The sequence below is a fragment of the Pipra filicauda genome, unplaced genomic scaffold (assembly GCF_003945595.2).
Source record: "Pipra filicauda isolate LSUMZ 115617 unplaced genomic scaffold, ASM394559v2 scaffold652_size184016_pilon, whole genome shotgun sequence".
NCBI classification, from domain to species: domain Eukaryota; kingdom Metazoa; phylum Chordata; class Aves; order Passeriformes; family Pipridae; genus Pipra; species Pipra filicauda.
The window spans coordinates 141,363-168,170 of record NW_024104812.1 but is presented as its reverse complement, the minus strand read 5'-3'; the positions used below and the strand labels follow the sequence as shown (position 1 = coordinate 168,170).

The window sequence follows — 26,808 nt, the reverse complement described above, 5'->3', positions numbered from 1 at the left end:
ATCCCGTTACGAACCTAAAGAACTCCAGGACTGAAACTCCGACTAAGATGAACCTCAGGCAACAGGTGAGTTTAAAATCGAGAGGGTGTAAAAATTACCAGACTGGGATATTTTCTTTTTCTTTCCTTTCTGCCTGTGCTTGATTTAAGGGACCTTGACTAAAGCCAGGACTAAAATGCTCCGTAGCCATCGCTGCGTGCGGCGACCGCGAAGGCGGGATAGGCTTCATACGCTGCATAAGTTGCTAAATCCTGTCCCACAGTCACTGCTTGTTTGAGCTGAGTGGCTGTGACAGTGGCAGCTGCATTAGCAATGGTGTATCCTGCAGGGAAAAGGGAAGGAAAAAAACTGCAGATTAATGAAAATCCACTCCAAACTCACCGTCACCTGGCAGGTTTTGATCCCCCGGGGACGGGGATGGCCTAGGGAGCAGTGAGCTTCTTAATGGGAATGATCTAATTAAATTAAATGGGTCATTGCTGGCGTGTTTTTTCAAAGGGGGCTGAGAAAAAAAGCTGGAAAATTAATGCACTTCCTCACCTACAGTTTGTTGAAGACGGTGCTTGAAAAACACCTCTCTCTGTGAAATATTTTTTCCGTAGGCTTTGATTATTTCTGAGCTAAGAGGGTGTTAATGTGCTCTGTACCCGTCCTCCCACGCGTGGCATGAGAAGGGCAAGAAAATGACATAATATCAGGGAAATTTGGGCAAGTTTCGTGAAGAAATTATGGCTCTGATACCCTTCGCAGTCAAACCACATGGAATTCAGGACAGTCAGGTCAGAGAGGAGGGAAACTCCCTCCGTGCAGCATCGAGGAGGAAATATTTAGCAGGCTGGATTTTTTTTTATTCCCGTCAGTTTCTAATGGAAAATGTGGTTTCAACACTTCAAAGTTTTCCATGGGAAGATGTTTGCTTTGCTGAGCTGGAGTGAATCACTGGGGAAAAACAAATATGGTTTGGGGCTGGGTTCTCCGAGGGCAGCTCGTTGACCAGAGCACACCATTGTGTCGTGAAAGAATCAGGAGTTAAGACAAAGCCTAAATTTGGGAAGAGCAGCTGGGGTGGGGTATCCATTGGATCTGCTGGCTCCAAAATCTCTGTCTGACCAGCTGGGCAATGGGATCAACTCAAGGTCAGTTAGAGCTGAGCTCCTCCTGCTGGGGGGGAATGGTGATATTGGGCAACGCCGAGCACACGTTGCCTCATCAGGAGCGTTATTTTGGGGGAAAACCTGAGAAATTCACCTTAATTTGAGTGACGTGGCTGTTCAGAGTATTTTCTCTGCATGAGCAAAGCGAGGTGCAATGTTTTGACCAGGGATTGAGTGTTTTAAGGCATATCTGCCACCATCACAAGAGGAATGAGCTGCTACCCGGGCATGGCCTGAGCTGAGCTGGCCTTCAGCAAGCCCTGATCAAGGACCAGTGCGTGTGTTGCAAGCAGAGACTTCAATGCTTGTCAATTTGTTGTGTTTCCAAGACAAATAAATAATGGTGGGTGAAAGAAAAGGAGAGATTCTAATGAGGCAGTAAGTGGGGACTGGATTCAATAAAGAGCCCATTTGGTTTCCACGCTGCGGAAGCCCTGCACAAACCCAGACAAATTGATTTTTCTGTGGCTTTTGTGGACTCCTGTGGCAGGAAGCCGGATAGATTTTTATTTTTTTAAAAAATCCATCCTTGAGACACTCCAAACAACTCAGTAGTACTGACTAATGCATTCCTCATGTGCAGTTTGGCGTGTGCTGCTGCCACTACATCAGAATAACCATCGTGCTGGAGAGCATGGTAAATGTAATGCCTGTGAGCCGGATTCCTGGGTTTTCCACGGCTTCCCAAGCTATTTGAAGCAGTTGCAAGAGCTATTGAGTATGAATTCCCAAACTGGGAAAAAAAACTACTCTTCCAGTGGGGGTGTGAGAGCTGGGATCAGATCCAAACTTTCACGTCATTTCTTTGGTGGGTGAAATCCTAAGTGTTGGTTCAAAGGGAGTTGGGGGTACTGGGGGGGGAGATGGATGGGCCATGAATCAAACAACTGTGTGTCTTTGCAGTGAGGAAGATCTGCTCCATCCTGGGTGGCATCAGCCAGCAGGTCCGGGGAGGGGACTCATCCCAGATGTGGCACTCCAGTTTTGGATCCTGCACCTTGCCTGGGACTCCCAGTTGAAGGGAGGCATTCCCAAACTGGAAGGAGTGGAGAGGAGGTATGTAGCTGGGATGGGCCCCTGGGTGGTGGGGTTCCCCATCCTTGGACACTGCCCCAGCTCTCCTGGACACAGCCCCACACAGCCTTCTGCATCTGTGGCAGGGTTGGAGCAGAAACCCCCCCACCCCGGTGCCTCCAGCCTGAGCTACTCTGTGGTTTGTACCCTGTAATTTGGGTAGTCCTGGTTTAGAGATAAATTGCTTTGTAGGCAATAAACTGGCACAGGTTGCCCAGAGAAGCTGTGGCTGCCCCTGGATCCCTGGAAGTGTCCAAGGCCAGGTTGGACGGGGCTTGGAGCAACCTGGGCTAGTGGGAGGTGTCCCTGCCCATGGCAGGGGGTGGAACAAGAGGATCTTTTAGGTGCCTCCCAAGCCAAACCACTCTGGGATTCTGTGATAAAACTGCCCCACACACAAGTAACACGAGTCAAGGCACGTGGGGGGGCACAGCTAAGCCAGGCTCGCTCTGCACACCCGCAAGGAAGCAGCCGGAAAAATAACATTGCAGGAGACTTTTGCTGTACAGACCTTCCCGTACCTGGAAAAGCTGGTGCTGCTGGAGGCACCTCTGCCCCCTCCACGGGGATGCCCAGGCTCTGCAGGGTGTACTCTGCCGCGTAGGTTTTGGCCTCGTCGACGTAGGCGCTGAGCTTGGGCGGCGTGAAGGGATGTCTGCGAGCACAGCAACGTGTTAGCTGGGTCTGTGCTCCCTGGGGCTTCCCTGAGAGATCTTTTGGTCTGCCTGTAGCTGCCATCATCCCACACAGCAAACAGGAGCTTTATTTTCCTGTGCTGCTGCTGCTGCTGCACTAACGGGAGCACTCTTCTCGTAGTGGGCTGGTTTCCCTGCTGAGGTCACTGACCCTGGCTCTCGTTTTGGACACAAAGTCCTCTCAGAGTTTGTTGTGCTTTTCTCAGTCAAAAACAAAACCAAAAAAAACCTGCTGTGTTTTTTCTTTAAAATACACAATCAGGGGGTGTTGTGTTTTTTTTTTTTTTTACAATACACATCAAAGAGTGTTTTAGGTCAGAAATGTTTGGAATCGTATTTGGAGCCTAAATAGCAGCAGGTTTCTTCAAGCTCCTTTCATTTCCCCACAAGAGCTATGGTATGTTTTATTTCTGTCTTTAAAAGCCCCCTCTTGCCTGATTATATCTGGCCTTCTATAATGTTTGCACCACCAGAGAGAGAAAGCACCAAGCATGGCAGACATCGGTCTAGTTTAGGTTGTGGATGTTTTTCTCCCTAATACATTAAAAAAAAAAAAAGGGAATAGAGACCCGTGTGACTGTGCTTTGAGGAGAGATTTTAGATAAAATACCATTTAAAAAATGAATCCTAAACCTCAGAATACCTCAAATAATTACATACATGGCGGGGTTCTGGCTGGCAAGGGCAGGGATGGTGATTTTGTACAGGAAGAGCTGTCTTTGATCTTGGCCAATTGCAGAGTGGAGCTGGTAAACAGGCTGTCCCCAGTTGTTTTTCTGGCAGATTTCTTCTAAGATCTAGAAGAAGAAAAGGGGGTTTTGCTCAGGTTAATTGGTGCACAGAGGCCTTCTCACCCAGCCCCTGCACTGGGCAGCTGCCTTCCTTCCCTCCAAGGGGTTTCAGGGAGTCGTGGCAGCTTCCTCAAAGCTTACAAAACATAAAATAAATGGCAGACAGGTTACTACAGCCCCCTTCAAGTATAAGATTAATCTAAATGTTTTCTACTTCAAAAACCTGTTTAATTCCTGAAGTTATTCCCTGTTAAATTGGATGCCTTTGTCCTTTTGCTGATTAGCTGCTTTATTCTGGTTTCAGAGTGGTTTTCTTTGAATTCTCCTCAAAAACTCCATATCTGCTCTCCTACTTCAGAGTACCAAAAAAAACCTTGAGTTGCATTCATCTTCACTGCTCTGTTGACCCCCTGGCTTAGTGGGTTACAGAGCATGAGAAGTCCAAATAGCCTTCTTTTTAGAAAGAAAAAAGGTTGTGTTTCCATCCCATTAATTACACAGGCTTCAGCAGGCGACTCCTGCTTTTAGTTTGAAAGGGAAATGCTGAACCACGTTGCCCTCAGTCCCAGCACAGCTGATTCCATGGTAATTGGGAATTGCTGTCCAGAAACACTCCTGCTTTGCCTTTGGATTTCAGGGTTTTTACCCACAGAATCACAGAATGGTTTAGGGTTGGAAGGGACCTTAAAGCTCATCCCATTCCACCCCCTGCCATGGGCAGGGACACCTCCCACTAGCCCAAGTTGCTCCAAGCCCCGTCCAACCTGGCCTTGGACACTTCCAGGGATCCAGGGGCAGCCACAGCTGCTCTGGGCAACCTGTGCCAGGGCCTCCCCACCCTCACAGCCAACAATTCCTTCCCAATATCCCACCTATTCCTGCCCTCTGGCAGTGGGAAACCATTCCCTGTGTCCTGTCGCTCCAGATCCCTGTAAATAGCCTCTCTCCACCTTTGTTGTGGGCTCCCTTCAGGTCCTGGAAGGCCACAGTTAAGTCACCCCAAAGTCTTGCCTATTTAAAACTTGCACTCCATTTTATTTAAAATGCAAATGTAAAATATAAACATCGGTGCTGCTTTGAATTTTGCAATCACAGCTCCCCGCTGAAGTTCAGCACCTGGTGTGTGAATAAACAGTTCATTACATTTCTGGACTGGGGCAACACTTGTTCCCTGCTGTCCCAGCACCTTCGTGTGGGTGGCGGGTTTATAATGTCACATCAACATCTAAATCCTCAATAAAGCAGATTTGGGCACCAACACTGAGCACCCCAGCTGAGCAGCGAGAACCAAATCGTTCCAAGGGGGTGTTGGAATGGTCTCAGCACAGGGGATGGGAGAGCCTGTCCGTGCTGACAGGTATTAATGAGCTTGTCCCGTTAACGAGGCTGCCATGAGGCAAACTGCAGGGGTTTGAGACCTGCTGTTGTGAGACAGTAGCCAGGGTGGGGATTAGGGAGCTCAGCTGCTGGAAAAATGTGCCCCACAGAGCAAGTCCTCAGTGCTGGAACACGCACAGAGGGGGCTTGGCAAGGATGGGGAGAGGAAAAGGGGAATTTCAGCCGCCCTGAGGCACTGCAGAACCACTCAGGTGATCTCACACCTCCAGTGGAAGGTGTCCCGTGGCAGAGGGGTTGGGACTAGATGAGCTTTAAGGTCTCTTCCAATCCAGGCCGTTCTGTGGTTCTGATATAATAGGGTAAGGGCACTGTGGAATTTTGTAGGAGGGAAAAAATCCCACTATCCAGTTTTCTGGGAGGAAAAAAGGATGTTTTCACAGACTGTGGCAAACTGGATGCTGTGGTAATTCAGTGTCAATAAGCAAAGATGAGCTTCAAAATTCAGGGTGAAGTTGGTTTCTCAGGTTGCTTTGGAGAAGGTGAGGGGAAGGGAGTTACTGTAAGAGCCGGACCTTCAGAGACTCAGGGAATTTGTTCTGGATTTCTCCTCAGCCCTCATCCATCCATCTGGATCCCAGGCCCACAGGCACAACCAAATCAAAAACCTCCTGGAGGTACCAGAGCTTCTGCACTGGGCTGGGTTGTGGTCAACACCTCCTTCCCCATAAATTGTTTGAAAATGCACCTTATTTTTCCCTACATGTGCATTCATTCACCCCTCGGTGAAGCCCCGGGGGGTGCATCTCATGTATCAAACCCTTCTTGGGTGGGAATTTCTTTACCCTCGGTGCTTTCACGGAGGAACAACCACGACTGGATTTCACCTGACCCCCGTGGGTGTTTGTGCCAGCTCTCCTCCGTGGCCAATGGTGATCCTAAAGGTCTCCTCCAACCCAGACAATTCTAGGGCTCTGTGAGTGGACGCTGTTCTACAGCGAGGTGGGTGGATATTACAAGGCACAACCAGCATCACTGATTTTTTTAATGTTTTTGGAGGTGCAGGAAGGGATTTAATTAGCAGTCCCCGGCGCAGATCCCATCAGGGGCCTGTTTTCCCAAAGCATTTTGGGCAAAGGCGACGGTTGGCCGGGATACTGATGCTATTTTCGGTACCTGAGGAGCGAGTTTGATCCCTTGGGGCTTTAGTGTGACGTGGTTCATCGGCGTGAGCTCCATCCCTGGCAGGAGGTCGTAGAGTTTGTCCTCTCCCCTCTTTTCTTTGAGCTGGTATCCTCGGCCCAGGCCCGTGTACGCCAGGTAGCCGCGACCTCCCAGGCCTCTAACTCCCGCAGCCCCTACAGGTACATTCATGTAAATTTCTAGGAATGTAAGAAGGCATTAAACTGAATCAAATCACGGGAAAAACCACCCTGAGCCTTGCTGAAATGGAAAAGTTAGCCCTGCTTGCTGGGATGGGGGGGGGGAAGAAGACGGGCAGGAGGCCCCTCTGCGGGATAACCCCGGCTCGACACCGACACCCTTTCTTTTTGGGCTCTTATGCTTGGGTAGGGGAGGCTTTTTTGGGGAGACCTGCTTCCTTCTGACCCATTTCCCATCTTCTCTAGTCAGTTTTGATTTCGTGATGCCTTTCTACCCACATTTGTAGTTGAAATGTGGAGAGGGGACAGCTGGTATCTTTTGTTACCCACCAGCGTAATTTCACCTTCTGGAAGAATTCAGAGTTTATACAATTTCAGCCTTATATAAATGAAAATCCCTTTTTGTTTTCCCCCACTACACTTCCATTTTTCCTCAGGGAACCCTGCTTGGGGGTCTGGGGAGAACATAAGGCGAGAGAGGGACGGTGGGTTATCACATCTGCACCTTTCCCAGTGCAAACTTCATAGAAGCTGCTTTCACCTGTGTGGGAAAAACATGAGGTGCAAGGGGTGTTCCTGGCTGCCCTGTCCCCTTCCTTGTGAAGGGAGAAAAACTGGCCATGATGGTCCTGGTTAGCCCTGTTGGGGTGCCACACAGAGTCCCAGCCTGCTGTGGGACTTGGCCATGGGCTTGGGGACATGAGGCATAATCTTTGGAAGGAGGATCAAATGAGCAGAGTTATTTATTTATTTTTCTTTTTTTGCTAACCCCAAACTTACTTCTGCACTTACCAAATGATGTCTGCACTGATATTTAATTTGGGGGTAGCTGAGTGTGGGGGGATTTGATTTGGTCCCAGGTGCAGTGACCCAGTAGTTTTCAGAAATACCCTGGTTATTATAAGGTTGATGACCCCCCAAAACAGGGCTCCATCTCCCAGAGCACATCATTAATGGCTTTCTTGATTTCAGTGCTGGCTCCCTACCCTGCATCAGGGGTATGGTGACCTCCTTGGGAAGCTCCATGGCTTTGGGTCAGAAAACACCAGGACTGGTAAAACTTTCCCTGTGACCTTCAAAGCAAAGAGGAAACACAGCGCTGAGCTGTGCTGGTGGCTGGCTGTGGGGTCTGGCTCTGAAGGGGGGAAAGGAAAATTGTTTTATTTGGTCTTCCCTGCTGGGGCAAAACCAGGATTTGTGGTTTATTTTCACTGGCCCGAGGGCAATCTGGAAGCTCTTTCAGGCTTACTCCAGGAAAATGGTGATTTCTTTCAGCTTGGCCCGCTGGAAAACTGGGAAGGACAGAGGCCAAACCCCACGTTTTCCATCCCTTTGGGAAAGGGGTCCGGGAGCCAGGGCGGTGTCCAACGACACACATGTAGGAGGAGCTATTTTGCTGGAGCTGAGTGCTGTGTGGCGGGCGTTACCTCGGATGGAGGGGGGCCGGATGATGCTCCTGTTGCTGAGCCCCTTGGTGGCGGGGAAGTGGAGGTTGGGGATGGCGGCGTAGGCCTGGGGCGCGTAGAACACCGGGGCGCCCAGGTAGGCGGCGGCTGGGTCGTAGACGTGCCCAAAGGTGTAGGTGTACTCCCCTGGCAGCACGGGGCCCCTGCCGCCCGTGCCACGCGTGTATCTCACGTAGCTGTCCTTGTCCACCGGCTTGGCCAAAGTCACCTCGATGGGGGACCCGTCCAGCACCTTCCCGGCGGGGAGAGAGCACGGCAGGAGGGTGAGTCTCCAAAGTGCACAGGGGTTATCCTGCCTAGGGAGGGGGTTTGCTAATGGGATGAGAAAATGAAGGAAACCGGCCCCAGAAACCCCCCAAATCCCCCTCCCACAGGCAGACGGCAGCACCGGCTTGGTGTAAAGTCTTAGGGTGTTGAGAGCACCCATCCCCGCCCCCTTAGCTGAACAGCCTTCCAAAGGCTCCACTTCCCTGCCAAGGAGCTGGTAAGCCAGCGAGATTCCATGTGCTCCTGCGGGGAACAGCAGTAGCACTAAGAATAGGAGCAGGGTTAACACCTCCTTGGGAGCAGCCCCGGCACTGCAGCGCCGGGAATTACACAGGCGGCGCAACAGGGACTAAATCCGGCACCCCCCCTGCAAACCTGCATCTGAACCGGGAGCAGATGTTCTGGGCTGACCTTGTCTGTCCCAGTTTGCCATTCACACGCTGCCCTGCGAGTGTTTTTGTTGGCAGACGTGGAACAAGGATGTGAGTGCGAGCCAAGGGAGCCCAAACCACCTCTTTTGCTAGTTCTTCTTTCAGCTTCCTCTGCTTTCCCCCCCACCACTTTTTCTGAGCAGTGAACTAGAGTCTGAGCTGGGCAAACATTTAGCACGAATACAGCCAGCCAAAATGAATAGTTTGTGTACATCAGAGCTGCAGAAAAACAGATTCAGGAGTATAAAAGCAGCCTGCAAAGCGAAAACAGGGATGACACCTCCAGGAGGTTTTTGTAGCTGATAAAGCAGGAGGCTTTGTTTCAGTGTGTGTAATGTAATGTACCCAAGCTCCAGGAATTAGTATTTACCTTCCCATTCAATGCTTTCATAGCTTCCACAGCGTGTTCTCTCTTATTGAAGTGCACGAAGGCGTAGTCTCTAATTTTCTTTACTCTCTCCACCGCACCTGTAGAAAACGTTGGAGTATTAGTAGGAAATGGGTTTTAATTGGGGAATACAGGTCTGAAAGAGCAGCTGTGTCAGGTTATGAGCCCTGGGAGAGCAAAGGGTAAAAGAACAAGAACAAGAGGATACCTCTTAGGAGGTATATGGCATAGGAAAGTAAATTTAGAATGGTTATAGTATTTCAAGACACCCTAGAGGAGTTGGGGAGCAGACACCAGTTTCCCTTTAAACTGGAGTGGTTTTCTCCTGTCCAAAGTGCTCTGTTGGACACTACCTTTGGTCCTGTGTCTCCCTTCTGTGACAGACCACTAAACTGGCTGAGCAGGGCTTGCACCAGCTACAAGAAACATCCCCATGTGATCCCATCTCCATGGTTTCCTGCATGTGTGGTGCTTGGAGGCAGCTTCAGGGAAGCTGATGCTCCTGCCATAAAACGAGGAGGCTTTTCTCTTACTCATCAACTCAGGATGTTCAGCAAAAAGGAACAGCCAGTCCTGCCTGGAACAGAGCAGCCCCAGGCACAGGGAGGGGCTGGGACTGAAGGGACAGCAGGTCTCTTGCTAAGAAACAGCCTTGCCCGTGTCAGTGGGGATTCCCTGGATGCCCCAAATGGGGCTGGACATGGCCCCAGTCAGCCTCTCCAGCTGAGGTGTTGGCCCTTCTGGGAGCGGGCTTAGGCTGGAGACCCCCAACCTGGTGCCTCCAGCCTGAGTCCTTCTAACACCTGTGTGATCACCCAAAATAATTCAAATGTAAATGGCTTCTTGTTCTTCTCTCCTGTGTCGTCCCTCTAGAGCTTTCCCTTTCCCTTGTCAGCTGCTCTGCTGTTGGGCACTTGTCGGCACCGAGATGCTCAGCACTGAGATGTTTGTCTCCAAAATAACCCCACCAGTGCTCTTCCCCATGGCCACAACCTTCAGACATCTGTCCTCTCTTTAACTGTTCATGTTCCCTGCTCCTGCAGCTTGGGGAGCACATCATCAGCCAGCCCAGCCTCCAAAAGTACCACCCCCAAACACATCCTTTGGAAACTTGGCTCAGGGATGCTCGACAGCTCTCCCCTTGGCTTCTTACCCTTTAGAGCCAAACAGGGGCACAGGGAAATGTCACACTGCCACAAAAACACTTGCCTAGATAAATGCAGGAGAAAATAAATTTCTCAGGTGTTCAGGGGGAGCCATTAGGAGCTGCAGTGGGATAAATGGAGCTGTCCCAGCCCATAATCTGAGCAGCACTGGAATGGTAAGCAGCACTTTGTGTCCTTCTGGGACAGAAGGTGATTTTTCCAAGCCTGAAGCTGTGGGAGTTACATGCTGATGCCTTGTTTACAAGTCGAGGCTTTAATGAACTCGCTGTGTTTTGAAAATCCCCCTTCTGCCTCCCTGGGAGTGTTCCATGACAGGGATCCTCTCCTGAGCCTAAAAGTTTGCTCTTCCCTGCTTCTGCCTCAGCCGGGGCAAAGCAGTGTGATAGCTCCCCTTGGAGAGAACACCCGTGGAACGTCGGAGGGGGAGTACTGCCCCCTTCAGAACACCGGGAGAGCACGAGCTGCCTGCTGGAAACTTCAGCAGGGATGAGGGATTTTGCCAGAATCCCCAGGGAGCAAGGGCAGGGCTCTTCGATGAGATGTGTCTCTCTGTAGAAGTCACCAAGCACTGAATTTGGGACAGATTTAAGGGGTGATACTTGCAGTAAACCACAGTTTAAGATGCATAAGCAGTGTCTGTGGAGCCATAGACGTGGGAATTGCTCTGTCATGGGGACCTCTGGATCATAACTCCTTTGGATCATCTTTTATTGGGTGACTTGGTAATGTCAAAGCAGCTTCTTAATGCCCTGGATCAAATGCAACTTCAGGTAAGTGGTGCTGAAATGTGGCTCAGTGAATGAGGCAGAGAACCAAAGCAGGGGAGGGAATAATTTCGCATCCTTGCTGCCTTTTTTGATCCCACTAAAACTGCATTTGCTCTCCCCAAAGCTGAAATTTTTGCTGATCTAATGTACCCACTTTATCCACCAAAATTAAAGCTGTCCATTGGGAAAAAAAAAAAACAACAAACAATTAAAAAAAAATTCCAACACGAGCGCTGAAATGATGAAGTGAAAATTAAAGATGATACAGAACTTCTGCTGCTGTACTGGAAAACTTGCCTTAGGAGCAGAGCAGATGACTGTTACCAAAGTGTCAAAGGGGCATAAATGTGTTTCTGGGGAGTGTGAGCTGTTCAGTGCTCAGCAGCAAAACTGGGTAAATCAAAGAAGGAAACAGTTAAGAGAGGGTGATGACATAAATTTAACTCAGGGGTAAAATGGGGTCTCCAACAGCTTGGTGGTGGCTAAAAGTATCAGGCAGAAATGTTGGAAGGACACAAGAAAACCTCATAAGGAGCTTTGCATTGCAGCCCAGTACAGTAAAAGGCATGTACAGAGCAGACATGAAAAGTTGGTGAAGGAAAAATGAAGCTCTGTAGTGTATTTTAAAAAATTAATAGAAGGAAGTTAATAGGAACGAGATGAAAGGAGATTCACATTGCCAAGCAAAAGTTCCTAATGCCTAATGGACTGTGTGGCTTGGAGAGCTGCAGAAACGGGTTATTTTTACTTTGTTGGTTTTGGGTGGAATTTCCTAAAGCTGGAGCTGCTCAGAAGTAAAATCTCCTTGGAAAGGCAGCAGGATTTTTATCCCCAACAAATCTACTTGCTTTTTGAAAAGCCTCACCCTAAGTGCGTGTAATATAAATGCTGATTATTCACAAATTTACAGGAGAATGGGGGGGGGGAAGGGATGTATGAAAATTACAGAGTTCAGAATTTAGATAGATTAGATAAAAAGGATTTGTATTAAATCACGCTATTTTTGTCATTCCTTGCCATAGAAGAATGTTGAAATCACCCAGCTGCTTCACCAGCTCTCTCTCTTTTTTTTTTTTTAAAGAAAGAACTGAAATGATTCCAAATCATTTTTATGACACAGGCATCCCCATGCAGCATTTTGGATCTCTTCCAGTTGCCAATCCCCCAAAAAAGGTTAGCAGTGTCGTTAGCTGGAAAATAAGCTGCCCTTAATGGGATGACATGGTGTGCAAGTTGGGTGGGAGCCTTCAGCCTAATGACCATTTTTGTGGCATTACACAGGAACGTTTCACAGCAGAGAACCAGCTATTTTTATCTCCTCCTTTGGCATTTTATGACCAGAGAAATATTTCCACTTGCAGAAGTGGCGTTTATTCAGGAGCTGCAGCATCAGGGGGCTCCTACCTGGTTTGATGCTGTTGAACTCCTTTTCTATGGTCTCTTCAGTGGTGGAGAGCATGAGGTTCCTCACATAGAGGATTTTTACTGATGACATGGTGTCTTCATCCACCTCCACCTCTGGCTCTGCCCAGTCCACGGCGATGGGGTGTCCCCAGAGCTGGATCCTTCCTTTAAAGGGATTGGCATGGTCAGTGTTTCAGACAGGCTCTGGTTCCTCTCCCTTCTGCTCAGACACTGTTTCGTGTGCAGTGTGAGCAGCAGAGCGGGCCAAATTCTCCAAACACAACCAGAAAAGCCTTTCTAGCTCCAAGCACTGCTGCTTCATTAACTCATTTCCGAAAGCAGATGGTCACACTTGGAGCCTGCTCCCACCAATAGTTCAGGTGCCTGCAGAAATACAGCGTCCAGAATTGAAAGAAATGGAAATATGGCATCATTCACTAAATTCCACATTCCCTGGAGCGCTCCCTCAAAGGGAACTGTATAAAAATCCCTTTTGGCTGCAAAAGCTTCATTCCTTAGATAACACAAAAAGGGATCCTGAAGTCCTGGCTGGATGAAATGAAACAGCAAAAGCAGGGATGTCTCTGCGTGTGTTTGAATTCCTTTGGGCCCCGCTGGGTGAAGCTGCAGCAGAAGAAAGGAGGGACACAAAAAATAACGAGGCATAAACCAGGGTGTGGGTGTGGAGGGTGAGCCCCGGGGCTCTCTAAGCTGTGGATGAGCTGCTGAGGGGCAGAGAACACGAAGAGCAAACAAAGAGGTGGTTAAAGGTGGTGGTGTCTGTCCTTATCACACTGAGGTCCATAATCGTCTGCACCGAGCCACCTAATCCCTTAAGTAGCTGCTTGGTCAATTAGTGACGTTTAATATGTAACCGAGAGGGACTCGTCCCAGAGCTGTGGGAATGGCAGTGAGGAGCAGCACCCCGGGCAAGGCACAGGGAGCTCGGGGAGCGATGGTTTCTTCACCTGCCGCCTTCCCCGGGTGGCACCGAGGGGCTGAACGCTGGGGACACAGCCCGGGGCGACGCCTCCGCTCCTCAAGGCTCAACCCTCCGCCCCCTGGGGACATGCAAAGGCATCCGACAGGAGCATTTCCCTGGATTCAAGGGGAATTTCCCGTGCACTTTGTCTGCACTTTATCTCTGCGTGCGCGTGTATTGCAAATGTTGCCATTTTAGATTTTATAATTAAATTAATGGTCAAGTTGGATATATGGTTGTGTTGCACTTAGGCAGAATTCAATTGAACCGTTTTATTGATGTTAAATTAGTCAATATATTAAGAAGTGCTGCTGTTGAGTTGAGTTAGGTAATGTTACAATTGATAAATCGTTTAGATCCAAACCATTGATCGAGTCCAGGCTAAGTTTGGCAAGGGGGTTCACTCCCTTACTGTTTCCCTCCTTACCCTTTTGCCTCCCAGATAAATCATTCTAGATTGCTTTAATCTGTTTTTTCTTTGTGTGTTTTATCTATTTAGTAAGTAACAGAGTCAACATTGCCATAAAACTTTGTCGTGCCTTTGCAAATTTATGTTAAATCAGCTTTTGTTGATACTCTGCTGGTGATTATTTAAATGGCCTAAACCAATCATTTGCAACAGAAGGGAAAAAGAAAATCCTGCAAAACTTTCCTTGCCAGATCTAAAAAGGCATCCTACACTGCAGCTCTGCTTGGATAACCCATCTAAGATGGGGTGGGAGCTACAAAATCAGAGGCTGAGGGTAGGATTTGGAGACTCGTTTTTCTGTATTGGAAGTGTAAATGATCAAACTGAATGGAAAGATGCTGCTCCCTCTGAATCCCTCACGAACGAGCCAGGGGCTGTGGAGTGAGGCCGAGCTGATGTTCAGCTTTCAGCACAGCACAGTCTGATTTGAGCCACTGGTGAGCAGAAACAGAGAGATGGGTGCTCATGGTTATGTGCCCCTTTCTGAACTGCTATTTCCAGCTCAGTAGTGGGAATAACAACCCAGCTGACTTGCAGCAAGGAGCTGAGCTTGGTCCTGCACCAGCCTCTTGCTAAACTTCCACCCTCTTGTTTTAGCCAGGAGACAGGACAAGGTTTTAAATTTTTTTAAGCTCCATTTTTGAGCATCTCTGCCTCTTCTACAGAGCTCCCTCAAAGAGCAGCGAGGTTCAGACTAAAGGAAGGGTCTTGATAAGGATATTCCACCTCTCATCCATCCAGTGAATCCCCTGGACACACATTCAGCTCTGGCTTGGAACTTTTTTGCAGTTCCTGCTGTATGTTTGGAACATCAGAAGATGTCTGGCTCCTGCTCAGGCCTTTGAAATTCCCAAAAACTGTTTGCTGAGATGTCCCCAAACTGGAAATTGCACATGTCTGTTCACGTGTGCCCCTTCCATCTGTCTCGCTGCCTTTGCCCAGGATTTCAAGCGCCCTGTTCCCTCGAGGCTGGTTGGCAGCTGTGGCTCTGCCTGCTCCTGCCTTCCTTCTCCATGGAGAAACCATGGAAGAGTGGTGCTGAAGCACAGAGCAGCTGAATGTGCTCCCACAGTCAGGGAGTTCTGCTGAAGTGACGCAGAAAACGCAGAATAAAAGGAAGAATAGTGTGAGATATCCCACAATATCCAAGAGTGTTCAGTGCTCAAATCATGCTCTTTTTTTTTTTTTTCACAGTAAGTAAAAAGGATTTAAATTATGCAGGATGTTTCATGGGCTGTCAGATAGAACAGGTGAAAGAAGGCTGGTGGGTTATGAACAAGTCTCAGACCAGGAGGTTTTTTGGATGCTTTCCCCAGCAAGTGAGCTGGGTTCAACAAAGCAGTGCAGAAGCTGTTGAACATAAGAACATAAGAAACATAAGAACATAAGAAAGCAAGAGGAAAGTGGTGAAACTCCTGCAAATGCACTGAATGTTAAGTGACTTCTTCATCTAACACCTGCTAAACCCCTCTCTGCTTCACAGTGGCCTTTGTCTGTCCCCCAGCACTAAATTTCATAGACTTATTCTCAACATTGTTTAAAGCAGTTCCTCACTCAAAATTTTCTTCCCACACGGAAAATAACCTGTTTTCTGGAGCACCCTCAGTACTTTCTCAAGAATGAATCCGTTCTCGGGTGCTTTCCTGAGTGATTCCCTCAGAGAGGCCATAACAGAGGCTGTGTTTTATGTATAACCCAAATATAACCACATGATAAAACACACCCTCCAGCAGAGCTGTCTGGACACACGCAGCCCAGATCCATCCAGCTGTATCTTACCAAACTCCAGCTCCTGAGTGCCCAGCGTGGATAACCAGCGCGGTGCTCCCCCGGGAGCTGCAGTGAATCGCCCCCCTGAGCCAAACCCTTCCCTCTGTGCTGACCTGGGAGCAGTTTCCTCCTGGCCATGGCTGCTGCCCGGTGGCTTTCGTACTCCACGAAGGCAAAGCCCCTGTTCTTGGTCTTGTCGGCGGCGCTGGGGTACACGATGACGTCCACCACGCCGTCCGTCACCTTCTTCATCTCCGCCAGAATCTCCTCCCTCTTCTTGGTCTTGGGGATCCCCCCCACGAACAGGCGGCAGTTGTCCACGCTGGCACACACCCCCAGGAGCCGCCCGTTCCTGAGCACAAAAGACACTGCTGGTTTGTCGGGGGCAGAGAGAGGGGAAGGTTAAAACAAACCCCCTCTCTCGTCCCAAAACGCGAGGCCTCCTGCTTCTGAGCCGGGTGTTGTTTCGGATACTCCAGTGCTCTTGCTCAGAGGCTGCCACTCTGCTAAATCTCACATCAGTCAGGCAGCACAGCTGAAATGAAGGATTTGAGGGCAGGGAGAAAACAAAGTCAGACTTTGCTTTTGCTTCCTGGGGTTCTCCCTTTTGCTCTTTGCTGCTACCAGGCAGCTGTGCCCACACCCAGGGGTCACAGCACTGACCCCTGTGTTGCCACCCAGTATGAGCCAAGATCTGTTGCATTCATCAGTGACTTGTGGCTTCCCACTCGTGACTGGGCCTCACAACTGAGGTTTTGGGGAAAGAAAATCCCTTGTCACGGAGAGACACCATCTGGGGCCTCACTGATGGCAACTGCTGTGCAGATCCCGAAGTAAAAACTCCCTTACACGCGCTTTGTTCACCTCTTCGTGGTCAAAGTATCTCTTACAGGTCTTGAGAAGTCAAAAACTTATTTAGAGGAGTCTTTGGAACAAGGGAAGGAAGTGGAGGAGGTGGAGGTGGATGAAGCCTGATCCCTGAGACCTTCCAGCCTCTGATACAAATCACATTTCTGTGCCTTGTGATCTGCTCATCCTTAGGGTTGCTAGTAAAGCAGTTCACAACCCATCTTTTTTTATTAAAAACAAAAATGAAAGCCATAAAGTTGCCAGAATGGTTTATGTCAAAGGGCTTTTAAGCAGAGACATCTACTCATCCCACTTTGAACTGGAAAAAAACAGTAAGTGTGGTTGAAATCAAAACAAAACATATTGATGGGCCCATATGTTGTTGATTTCTGGGTGTTTTGTTCCCAGTTTTTAGTCACAACCATGAGGGCTTTTTCTGCTCCTTTCTATTAGGAAATGTCACTGTTCTGCCAATTGGTTTCCATCCTATTTCAGCATTTTTTGCAATTGCTCTGTCTCCCAGAACACATCCACGGTATCTGTCATGAGAGAGGCTGTGAATAGGAATAAATCAACAACAAACAGCTCAGAGGGGAAGGTGAAACAAACAGCAATGCCTGGGGGAAAGTTAATTTGATCCAAAGCAAAATATTTTTTTCCCCGATGTCCTGATGGATTTTTCTGTTGTTGTTTTGTAAGAAATTCCCTGCAAAAGACGTTGACTCTGAAGAGTCCTTTGGACCAGGGCAGAAAGCAGCAACTGCACAGGGAGACAAGAGTAGATCTCCTCTCAAAGCTCAGGTATCTAAATAACTTTGCTCTGGGGCCGCGAGGAAAAATATACCTTACACACCACACCAGCTGTCTGTGGTTTAAAGCTGATGTGGAGGTGTTTGCCAGGCTTACCTAATTTCATAATTATTGAGGGTCTTTATTGCGTTCTTCGCCTCCTGTTTATTGGAGAAGGTCACAAAGGCATAGCCCCTGTTGTTGCCATTGAAGTCCATCATCATTCTCATTTCATAGATTTTGCCAATCTGCAAACCAGAAAGAGGTTTGTCAGCAAGGTGGGAGGTGTTTAAAGATCAGAGCTCGCCCAGTCATCTGGGCCAAATCATCACAGAATCCCAGACTGGTTTGGGCTGGAAGGGCCCTTAAAGCCCATCTCATCCCACCCCCTGCCATGGGCAGGGACACCTCCCACTAGCCCAGGTTGCTCCAAGCCCCGTCCAACCTGGCCTTGGAATCACCTCTGGTTCAGCCCTGAAAGGCAGCTCTGACCAGCACAGCCCCTGCAATGCCCCCACCCTCCATGCAGGCTCACCTTCTCGCACAGTGGGATAAGTTCATCTTCGAAGAGGTCTCGGGGCAGTTTCCCGATGAAGATCTCGCAGCCCCTCTCCGGGGGAGGCCCATCCCAGCCCGGTGGGGGTCCTCCGTATTTCCTCTGCCCATTTTCCTGCCACGGAGAGAAAGGAAAGATAGAGATTAGATATATTTAGAGATAGGTTTTTAAACATGGATCCCTTCTCAGGGAATGACACTTAAGACACGCTGGAGGCAGGCACCCTCCTTCCCTTCAAGGAGCAGCTCTTCCCAGACTCCTCGGAGGTAACGTGGTGTGGAATGGTTGTCCCACTGCCAAATGTGTACCTGGATAACCCTGTCAGGCTACTGGGGATGTACTGGGGAAGGGTGTGGTTTGTACTGAGTTTTGCTAAGGAACATTCAACTCAGTTGCTACTTCGGGTGTCCAAGATGGAGATGGTCAGAAAATTGCCTGGGAAATGTCTCCCTGGCTCTGGGAGGGGAATCTCTGTGGGCTGTGTGTCAGTTGTGGACTGTGTAACAGAGCACCAGCAACACTTATAACTTGTCATGATTCTTCATCCAATCATGAACATTTATTAACAATGAAATCACCTCTTATTTCGGTGACTGATGGAGAGCTTCCTACTCTACAGAGCAAAGAGAAGGTACCAGAAGGGCTGTGTTTGAAAGCAGAAGGACCTTCCAAAACCAGAAGGCATCAGGACCTCAGAAAGAGCCAACAGAGAGGGAAAGGTGGGCCATGCAGGGGAAAATCTGGGAGAGAGATGGGAGTGCAGGGGTCCAGCCGGTGAGCCCTGGGCACTGTTGGCATCAGGTTGTGCTGGAGCTGCTCAGTGCCCTTGAAGAGAGACTTTTGTGCCAGCAGCTGGGAGAGTGGAGAGGAAGCAGTGCCTGGCACAAGGCGTGGGGAGGACCTGGAGGTGGGCATGGAGACGTGGTGCACCCTGATACCCCCCCTTTCCTGCTCCCAGGAGTGGGGCAGCACTTTCTGTGACTGTGCCAGGGATTTCAGAGGAGGAGGACTGGGCAGAGGAGATGGCAGAGACAGCCCCACGGCAGGGACAGAGCAGGGCCATCAATGGTGGGTGGCCCCACGAGGGGCAAAGGGTGACACCTGCCTCCCCAGGAGCTCCCTCAGGCAGAGGGCAGATCTTGGTCCCCAACAGCTGTGAAGACCAGTCAATATTTCCTCTTTTTGGTATGTTTTTGCTAGATGGATGTGTCTCTGTTCTCCTATTTTTAATTATCTTTCCTGTATTGTTTAATTTTTCTTCCTTTCTTCCTTCTTTCCTTCCTTCCTTCCCTCTTTCCTTCCTTCCTTCCCTTTCCTTCCTTCCTTCCTCTCTTCCTTCTCCTGTCCTACCAGAGGAGCTGGGACTCCAGTCCTTTTTCTATTTTTGGCTCCCTGGCCATTTCTTTGGTCACTCCCCACTCTGGGATTATCCCAGGCAAGCGAATGCCTGTACAGCTGACTTTGGAGGAAGGCCTAAAGCAGGTCAGCAAACAGGGATCCTTACAGGAAAATAGGAATATACCAGAAGGTCTTTTAGTTTTCTTGACCCTATAACAGGAAGTGTCCGAGGCCAGGTTGGAGCAACCTGGGCTAGTGGAAGGTGTCCCTGCCCATGGCAGGGGGTGGGATGAGATGGGCTTCAAGATCCCTTCCAACCCAAACCAGTCTGGGTTTCTGGGATTCTAAGAAAGCCACAGTAAATATAAGACATAGAGAAGTCACTTCTCTTCTGGGTCAGGTACAGTAAAAAGCCACCTCAGGGCTAACAAACCCAGCAGCTGGCCTGGTCTTGGGGCACACCGGATTGAGGGCTCCAGGAAAACGCTTTTTCCCAGGAATCTCGGGTTTTGCTTTGGGCTGTTGTGCCCTCTAGTGCTATGCAAAGCAAGGCAAAGTTCAAGGCCTCCACCTGCCTAAAATTCAGTGGTTTCAGCTACTTCTTCCAGGATGCACAGTCGGTCATATCAGTGCCCAGTGGTTTCGAAAAAGCAGCTCGTTTTGGTGGTGTTAATTGAGAAACACTTCTTCAGGTGGGTTTGGAAGGACATGCCCACTCTCCACCTTGGAGGCCACCACAGGAGGCCTTGATCTTGGAGACCTTGAAGACTAAGCTGGGAGCAAACCTTTGGTGTCTGGGCAGGTGAAGCACCTGCCTCACCTGTATCTATACAAAAGGCTGACCGGCTCAGTCCAGCCACGCTCTTCTGAAGCTTTATCGGGTGGGTTTTATTTGCTGAACTACCTCTGCAGCCGTGGCTTTGAGGCACCAATCCCAACCTTCACTTAGCAGTGCTCAGGGCTGGTTTTTTTTATCGTGGTTTTTTTAACCATAACCTTGCATTAAGCAGTGGATTCCCGGAGGAATAAGATCCTGCTTCACGAAAGACAGCACCTATTCCATGTGGTTAAGGACAGCACACGTGTCAGAGAAAAACAGAGGGAAAAGGAATGAGCCAGGAGCACCTCATGTGCAGATTTCCTGCTTGAGCCCCTGCTGAAGCTCCAGGATGAAGCTGGACACTGCACACAAAAGGATGTGACCATGAATTCCTACCTGGATCAAATTATATCCCGTTCGCTGAATTAAGGCACGGAGGGCGGCTTCTTTCTGTGTGCCGGTCAATCCATCCCCGGATTTGTGATTTGATTCCATTGTGAGTGATTATCAGCAAAAAATCAGGTTAATTAGGGGTGCTCACTGCAATCAAATTTAAGATAAATTAAATCAATTAATACGGCTCGGAGGAGAAAGTCCACCCTCCTGAGAAAGACAACAGGGTCGTTCTTCCTAAATCGGTTATTTCTGAGATAAAAACAACACAAAACAACAGCGACCATGGGGGGAAAAAAAAGCAAAATTTATCTCCCCTGAGCATGAAAGTAAATAGCATTTAAACCCACAGCCAGATTTTGGATAGTGCTCCAGTGAGATGCAGGGGGAATTTGTAACCCACCAGTAGTGCTCGAGTCTTAGGAGGGGGAAATATGTCAAATGCTTAGTCCTGCACTGAGTATGTGACAATGGGTCCTTCAGGCCATGGCATGATGTTGACACTGGAAAGGGAACCTCCTACCAACCATGCCCAGCCCTTTATGAAAAACAAGCCCTGGGTCCAAATTTGGCCTATTTTTATTTTTCAAAATAAAGAACATGGGAGAACTTCAGATCTTGTCTGGGTTTGGGGCTGGGGTTTGGATGTTTTTGTTCAGAGCTGTAGTTTTAGCTCCTGGCTAATTGTGGAATTTTTTTTTTTTTTTAAAGTTCTGGATTTGGGTTGAAAACACCATAAAACCGAAATCTGAGTCTGACTCGGGTTCCACACTGGCAAGGGGGTGTTTGTAAGGCGGACTCACCACCTGTCATTTCAGAATGTCCCGTTTTTCCTGAATGCTGAGCTTTGGGCTCATCCAAAATCCGTTTGGACGTGCCAGACACAGAGAAGGGTCAGCAGGTGCAGTGCTGAGCTTGAGGCCTCGTGGTGATGGGCTGGTGCTGAACACCAGCAAGGGCAAAACCAGGGCTGGGGGGACCAAGAACTTTGTAGCAGGAAACCCCTAAACTGCGTCATCCAGAATGGTTGTTTTGCCTTAAATTGCTTTTAGCTGTAGAAAAGTGCAGGCAAGGCAAGGTGATAACTCCTGGGATTGCTGGGAGAGCAAACAGGGCCAAAAGGGCCAAAAGGGGGGTGTCCTGGGAAGGAGGGGAATGGGACACCCTGTGACCCCCTGTGGCACAGGGATGGGGAAGGGCATGGGATGGTGGTGGGGGTGCTGGGTAGAGGAGAAGGGAAATCCAGAGAAACAGAAAAGTGGAAGGAAGATGGATTGCTGTGGCCACATCCAGATTTTAGGGAAAAGACATGAAAGAATCCCACTGTACAGCAGGTCTCTTGGTGCACTTAACATGGGCACTGCACATAAAGAAATGCAGGCAAAGAAGGGCAATATATCCAGCTGTGGCAGAATTCCTGAGTGCTTCACAATGCCGTGGAAATAACAGAAAAACCCTTTTCCAGGAAGCAGCTGTTTCACACCAAACACTTCTATTAACTAACACATGCTGCTCTGGGGGCTCCTTGAGGGGAAAGGTAAGGTTTGGGGCAGGCCACTTTGCCTTTGGACATTCCTTGCTCTGTGCTCCTATGGCTCTGGATCCTGGAGGACTTAAAGAGGTGCCTTAAACTTAAGTAGATGGATTATTCTCAGTGCCAAAAATGGGTGTTTGGAGGATCTCAGCCTTGTCTCACTCGGGCCCTGCCACACTGAGCTCCAGAGACTGTGACTCAAACACTTGGAAACAGAGACACCTCCGAAATGCCAGATTTTGGAGCTATTTATTGTGGAGCTTTGCGAGATCCTTCTGATTTTACTTGATTTTTCCCACGCTCCCACGTTCTCCAGTGTTTTGATTACCACCAACGTGCAGGGGCTGGGAGGTGAATGGCTCAATGCAATAGCTCTCTCCCGTCTCTAATTCCCAAATGAGTGTTTTCTGGAGCAACAGCAACCCAATTATAGGTTCGTTTTGCCCTTGCTGAGGGTGGCAGCAAAGCCCCATCGGTGCTCGTGGTACCTGTGCCTGCCACCCCCTCCGGAGCTGGCACGGCACGGGGCAGGATCAGCACACTGCTGTGCACAGACCAGCTGGATCCTTTCCCAGCCTGCTTAAGAAGGAGAAAGTGATCGTTAAAAAAAAAACAAAAAACAACAGTTAAAATCCAGATTGGTTTTGCATCCTGCCCTGCCTGGGCAGACACACCCTGAACGAGCCCTCTGGAGCAAAGCCGCGAATTCGGCCCCTTGGATTTTTGCTTTTGCTGCATCCCGGTGTCGGCAGGGGGCTGAGGGATCGGAGCGGGGTAAATCTGCACAGTGCCCCACGGGTCTCTCTCTGTCAGCCCTTAGGGCTGGACTCGAGCCATCATCACGCACCTCAAAGGCTGGGGCTGAAAAGGGGCGGCTGCTCCGCGCGGGTTTCTCTTGGATTTACCCAGATTTTCCCTTCTCTCCCGGGTGTACCGGTGCTGCAGCCCCGGAGGCTGCCCCGGCGGTCGGAGCAGCGGGAAGGCAGCGGGATGCCTGCAGCCGGCGGGCACAGCATCCTCTCCGTGCCGGGAAAGCGGCTGGACCGCAGCCAGGCAAAACCTCGGCGGCTTTCCACGGCGGGTGAGCTTCCCAGCCTGCCCCCAGCCGTGACCTACATAGCTGAGGAGCGCAAGAGCCTTTTTCCTCCTCCCTCCCCCCTCAAATCGTAGTTTCCCGCTGCACTCGCAGGCCGGGTGTCTGCACGGCTGCAGCTCGGAATGCATTTGCATGTGGAGCCCGAAATGCCAGACATCTCCATAGCTCTTCCCCCCGGGAGCAGCGATTTCCAGCGACGTCTCACTCCCGGGGATGGTTTAACGCTGAGCACTGAGCACAGGCTGCGGGGCTGGGTGGGAAGAGAGCACGTCCCTGGCTGATGCATTTGCAGCAGGAGCAATATCCCTCTGGCTCCTGCCTTCTGAGATAAGACAGGCGAGCTTTTCTGGGCTCTTCTCACAAGGCATCCTGCAAACATTTCAGGCTATAGACAAGCATGTCTAGACACTGGGGTACTCCAGGACACGCTGAAACAATCCATGAGGGATAAGGGAGCAAGAGCACTCAAGGTTGCATAAAGTTTTAATCACAGCCTCTGCAAAATGTGGTGTCTTGGGGGTGTGTAAACGATGATCTGGCCCTAATCTGTGCCTGGTGCTTCCACATGCTCCTGGAGAAAGCCCAGGCTGACCCAGGGAAACGGCCCTTTCGTGTGTAAGAGGTGGAGGATCCCCATCCCCGGGGTGGCTCGACCTGCCTGTCACAACTGTGGCATCAGTCCTGCTGGAAGTGGGGTCCAGCTGGAGACCCCCAGCCCAGGGCACCTCCAGCCTGAGTTACTCTGCAAGCCTCCACTCCTCCTTCAAGAGGAGGCCAGGACTGGACAAGGCTGCACGCTCAGGGCTTGGACACGCACACAGACAACCTCTTGAGAACAGGTTTGTAGCATCACTCCTAGAAATTAGGTCACTCCTGCTAATTACCAGCCCAAAGTCATCCACAAGTAATTTATAAACTTCATTTCTAAAGAGCTTTCCTCCATCAGTGGGGTTTTTCTGGGATGGAAACAGAAAACAAACCTCTCTTTTATCAAGAGCTACAAATCCCGACACGATGAACCCCAAGCACAGCAAAACAGGATTTTCACCCCCAATATTCCAAGTGCTTCTGCTTTCCCCCTTCTCTCCTACCTCCCCTGCCTAAGGACATCTAAACACCTTTTTGAGCAGGGCACTTTTCCACCTCTTTCACCCGTAGCACAGAATCATGGAATCATTTAGATTGGAAAAGCCCTCCAGGATCATCGAGTCCAACCGTTCCCCCTCACTGCCACCTCCAGCACTAACCCACGTCCCTAAGAGCCACTTCTCCACTTGCCCAGCAGTGCATCCAGACTATTTCCAGGACACAAGTCACGGTGGGATGTTTTATTTCTGAAACTGGTGGGATTTCAGCACTTTCCCTTGATTCCAGGCCTCAGCCTCAGTCCTTGCAGTGCTGCCAGTGTACTGGGATATTTTTTTTTACCTTAAGGGTAAGGGAGGAGAGCTGCTGTCACCCGGGGGAAACACGACTACTTTCTCTCCTTCTTTGTTCCCTGGGCCATGAATCAATTAGCAAATCCACCCTCACAGTGGGAAAACCCCCCTTGCATGGCTGCTGATGGAAAGTGTGAATGACTGCAGCAAATTAAGGCAGTGTTTTTAACACTGTTTTTAAAAAAGAATCAAGCCAAGCACACTTAGTAGAAATAATTGTTCTGGAAATCAACCAATTTCAGGGGCTTGCCCTTAAAATGGATTGTTATTAAGAAGGGCCACCAGCTAAACAGAAAAGAAAAAAGTGCAGGGGGGGAGGTTGCATTTTTTTCAGATGTTTGTATTGAAATTAACACCTTTGGAAGTGCAAATTGTCCTGGAGTTTCCTATTTCACCTTCAATTTTGATGAAGTTTTGACAATGCTACCAAGTTATCACGGTCACAGAATCAAGTGCTATTAGAAAAGGAAGGAGCTGCTTTTACCTGAAATCAGAGCATCACTGAGTTTGATTTTCCTCTCTCCACTGAACACTCTCATTTATTTTAGATTTCTACTAAAGCTCTAAAATGCCAAGGCACTTTTATGCCTTGCAAATCTCACACCAACAAGAAACAAAACTATTATAATACCGCTTCACCTCCCCATGGTTACTTGTACACATGGTTTCCTTACCAGCTGCCACAGGCAGGTCCCACAGCTTTGCTCCATCCATCCAGGAGCAAGATGAATCCAGCTTTTACCCCCAAAATGTGCATTTTACTTCACTTTTGGGTTAGTTGCTTGGAAAAGCGGGGGGTTTGTTTCCTCCTCCAAGGGATGGCTCCAATGCCAGGATTTTTGCTGAGGGGAGGAAAGGTGGTATTTGAGGCCAGAGCCTGCCCCTTGGCAGCCCTTTCGGGGAAACCTGGTTACTGTTTCCATGAATGAGATAATGAAACCCTGTTTATCCTGCAGGGGTCGATACACCTTCGTGTCTGAACGTGGTGAGTCACTTGGACACATCTCATGAAGGCTGTTTTGTGCTGGTACTCCCCCGGTGCAATTGCTCCTCATGAGGAATAACAACCTCTGGAAACACTGGATAATTATATTCACTCTTTACCCATAATAATCCAAACTGGAGAAACTGTTTTCCTTTAGCTTATCAAGGTTTTGAGGGTTTTTTTCCTCCCTCCGGGCTCCAAGCAATATATATTCATTTATATACCTACATAAACACTAAACATACGTCATTTTCTTCCCCAAACCAGACACTTGGAGCTTCATGAGCTGACCCCAGCTCTTTGCTGTTGTGAGACGCTGCAGGACAGAGTCTGATTGAGCAATGGGGCACGAGGCTTTTGTCCCTTTGCTTTTCCAGGGCATAGGGTTGTTTTCCAGCTCAGGGGGTTCCACAGAAGATGGGAACTCACAGGTATTTGCAGGAAAGCAGCATAAACCAGAAGCAAGGTGAAAGCTCTTCACCCTTTGCAGCACACGGAGCCTTGAGAAAACATTTCACACCTAAACCAGCAAATTCTTTGCTCGGGCCCTTTTCCCTGGGATTCACCTTCTCCCTTGGAAACGCCTTTCCTCCTGCACACAGCTTTGGCAGCTCTGTCACCAAACGCACACAAAACGCCCCAAAAAGCCCTCTCTGAGGACTAAGAGCAGCTGATGCCCGGCCCAGCCTCCCTCCCTCCTGTTTTTATTTGCAGCATCATGTGCCGGGTACTTTGAAACCAGCCTTGCTCCCGTGCCTGCTCCCACCCGGAGCTGCTGTTTCACCGAGGGAAAGAGCTTAAGGCAGGCACTGTGTGTTGGGCAGAAAGCCTGATGGTTTGAAGGCATTAGGGAAAACTGAGGGTTTCTTAGGACCAGCGATCGCCTTCGCTCCGGGGACTGACCTTTTGCAAAGAGGAGGAGGAGTGAGAGGTCGGCTGGGAATATCTCTAATGATTAGCCCCGGAAAGTTGCGCTTTAACAGATCGAGCCCGAATTGCGGCGGGGAAAACCCTTCCTCCCCCCTCCGCCTCGTCTGCCTGCGCTTTTCTGGCAACCGCCAGAAAACCGCGGTCAGAGGGAGGAAAGCAGGGAAAAAAAAGCTCTTTGCCGCTGCTGCCGGGCAGAAGCTGTGCCGGGGGGCGCGGGGAGCCCCGCTCTCCCCACCGGGGTCAGCACCAGCCCGAAGCGAGCGGTGCGGGGCTGTGCCGGTGCGAGGGTCCGGCCCCCCCAGCCCAGCCCTGCTGATGTCAGGCAGCCCCCAAAGCACGGCTCTGATGGTGGGGCACTGCCAGGGGGTGGAAGGCACACGGCGGAGCCGCTCCTTCCCCATCCCAGCCAACAGCCCCGTTCCGCGGGAGCCCCGGTGCCCACACCCCAAAACCCGCGGGCGGAACGCGCGGCCACGTACCTGAGCAATTTTGGAGATCCCCACCCGGGAAAGAGGTCTCCTTGATTATGGAGAGTTTG

At 49.7% G+C, this 26,808-nt stretch overlaps 1 protein-coding gene and 1 long non-coding RNA gene across 4 annotated transcripts; one reads left to right on the top strand and one right to left on the bottom strand.

Annotated features, from left to right (window-relative positions):
* A1CF (APOBEC1 complementation factor) lies at positions 1-26,808 on the bottom strand. Of its 3 annotated transcripts, none has more exons than XM_027751142.2 (12): positions 26,750-26,808; positions 20,290-20,433; positions 17,715-17,849; positions 17,297-17,427; positions 15,655-15,893; positions 12,321-12,485; positions 8,966-9,063; positions 7,859-8,129; positions 6,226-6,431; positions 3,584-3,720; positions 2,750-2,883; positions 1-322 (listed from the first exon to the last, which is right to left on the bottom strand). In XM_027751142.2, the coding sequence occupies exons 2-12, from the start codon at positions 20,386-20,388 to the stop codon at positions 171-173; spliced, it is 1,767 nt and encodes a 588-aa protein (XP_027606943.1). In that variant the 5' UTR covers positions 20,389-20,433; positions 26,750-26,808; the 3' UTR covers positions 1-170. The 3 variants fall into 3 exon arrangements, with proteins under 3 accessions (XP_027606943.1, XP_027606944.1, XP_027606945.1); XM_027751143.2 differs by having other exon boundaries at positions 6,226-6,407; XM_027751144.2 differs by having other exon boundaries at positions 222-322; positions 2,740-2,883.
* LOC120324690 lies at positions 17,129-20,417 on the top strand. The gene is made up of 3 exons (XR_005566184.1): positions 17,129-17,191; positions 18,355-18,454; positions 20,084-20,417. It is a non-coding gene; the product is annotated as an uncharacterized LOC120324690 (long non-coding RNA).

What these genes read in the sequence shown, in the direction of transcription:
- A1CF (XM_027751142.2), bottom strand. Translation starts at nt 20,388, where the DNA reads ATGGAATCAAATCACAAATCCGGGGATGGATTGACCGGCACACAGAAA. An exon ending in CGGGATATAATTTGATCCAG is followed by an intron (nt 17,850 to 20,289) that starts GTAGGAATTCAT and finishes TCTCCGTGGCAG; the next exon opens with GAAAATGGGCAGAGGAAATA. An exon ending in GCCAGCCAGAACCCCGCCAT is followed by an intron (nt 2,884 to 3,583) that starts GTATGTAATTAT and finishes CTGTGCTCGCAG; the next exon opens with ACATCCCTTCACGCCGCCCA.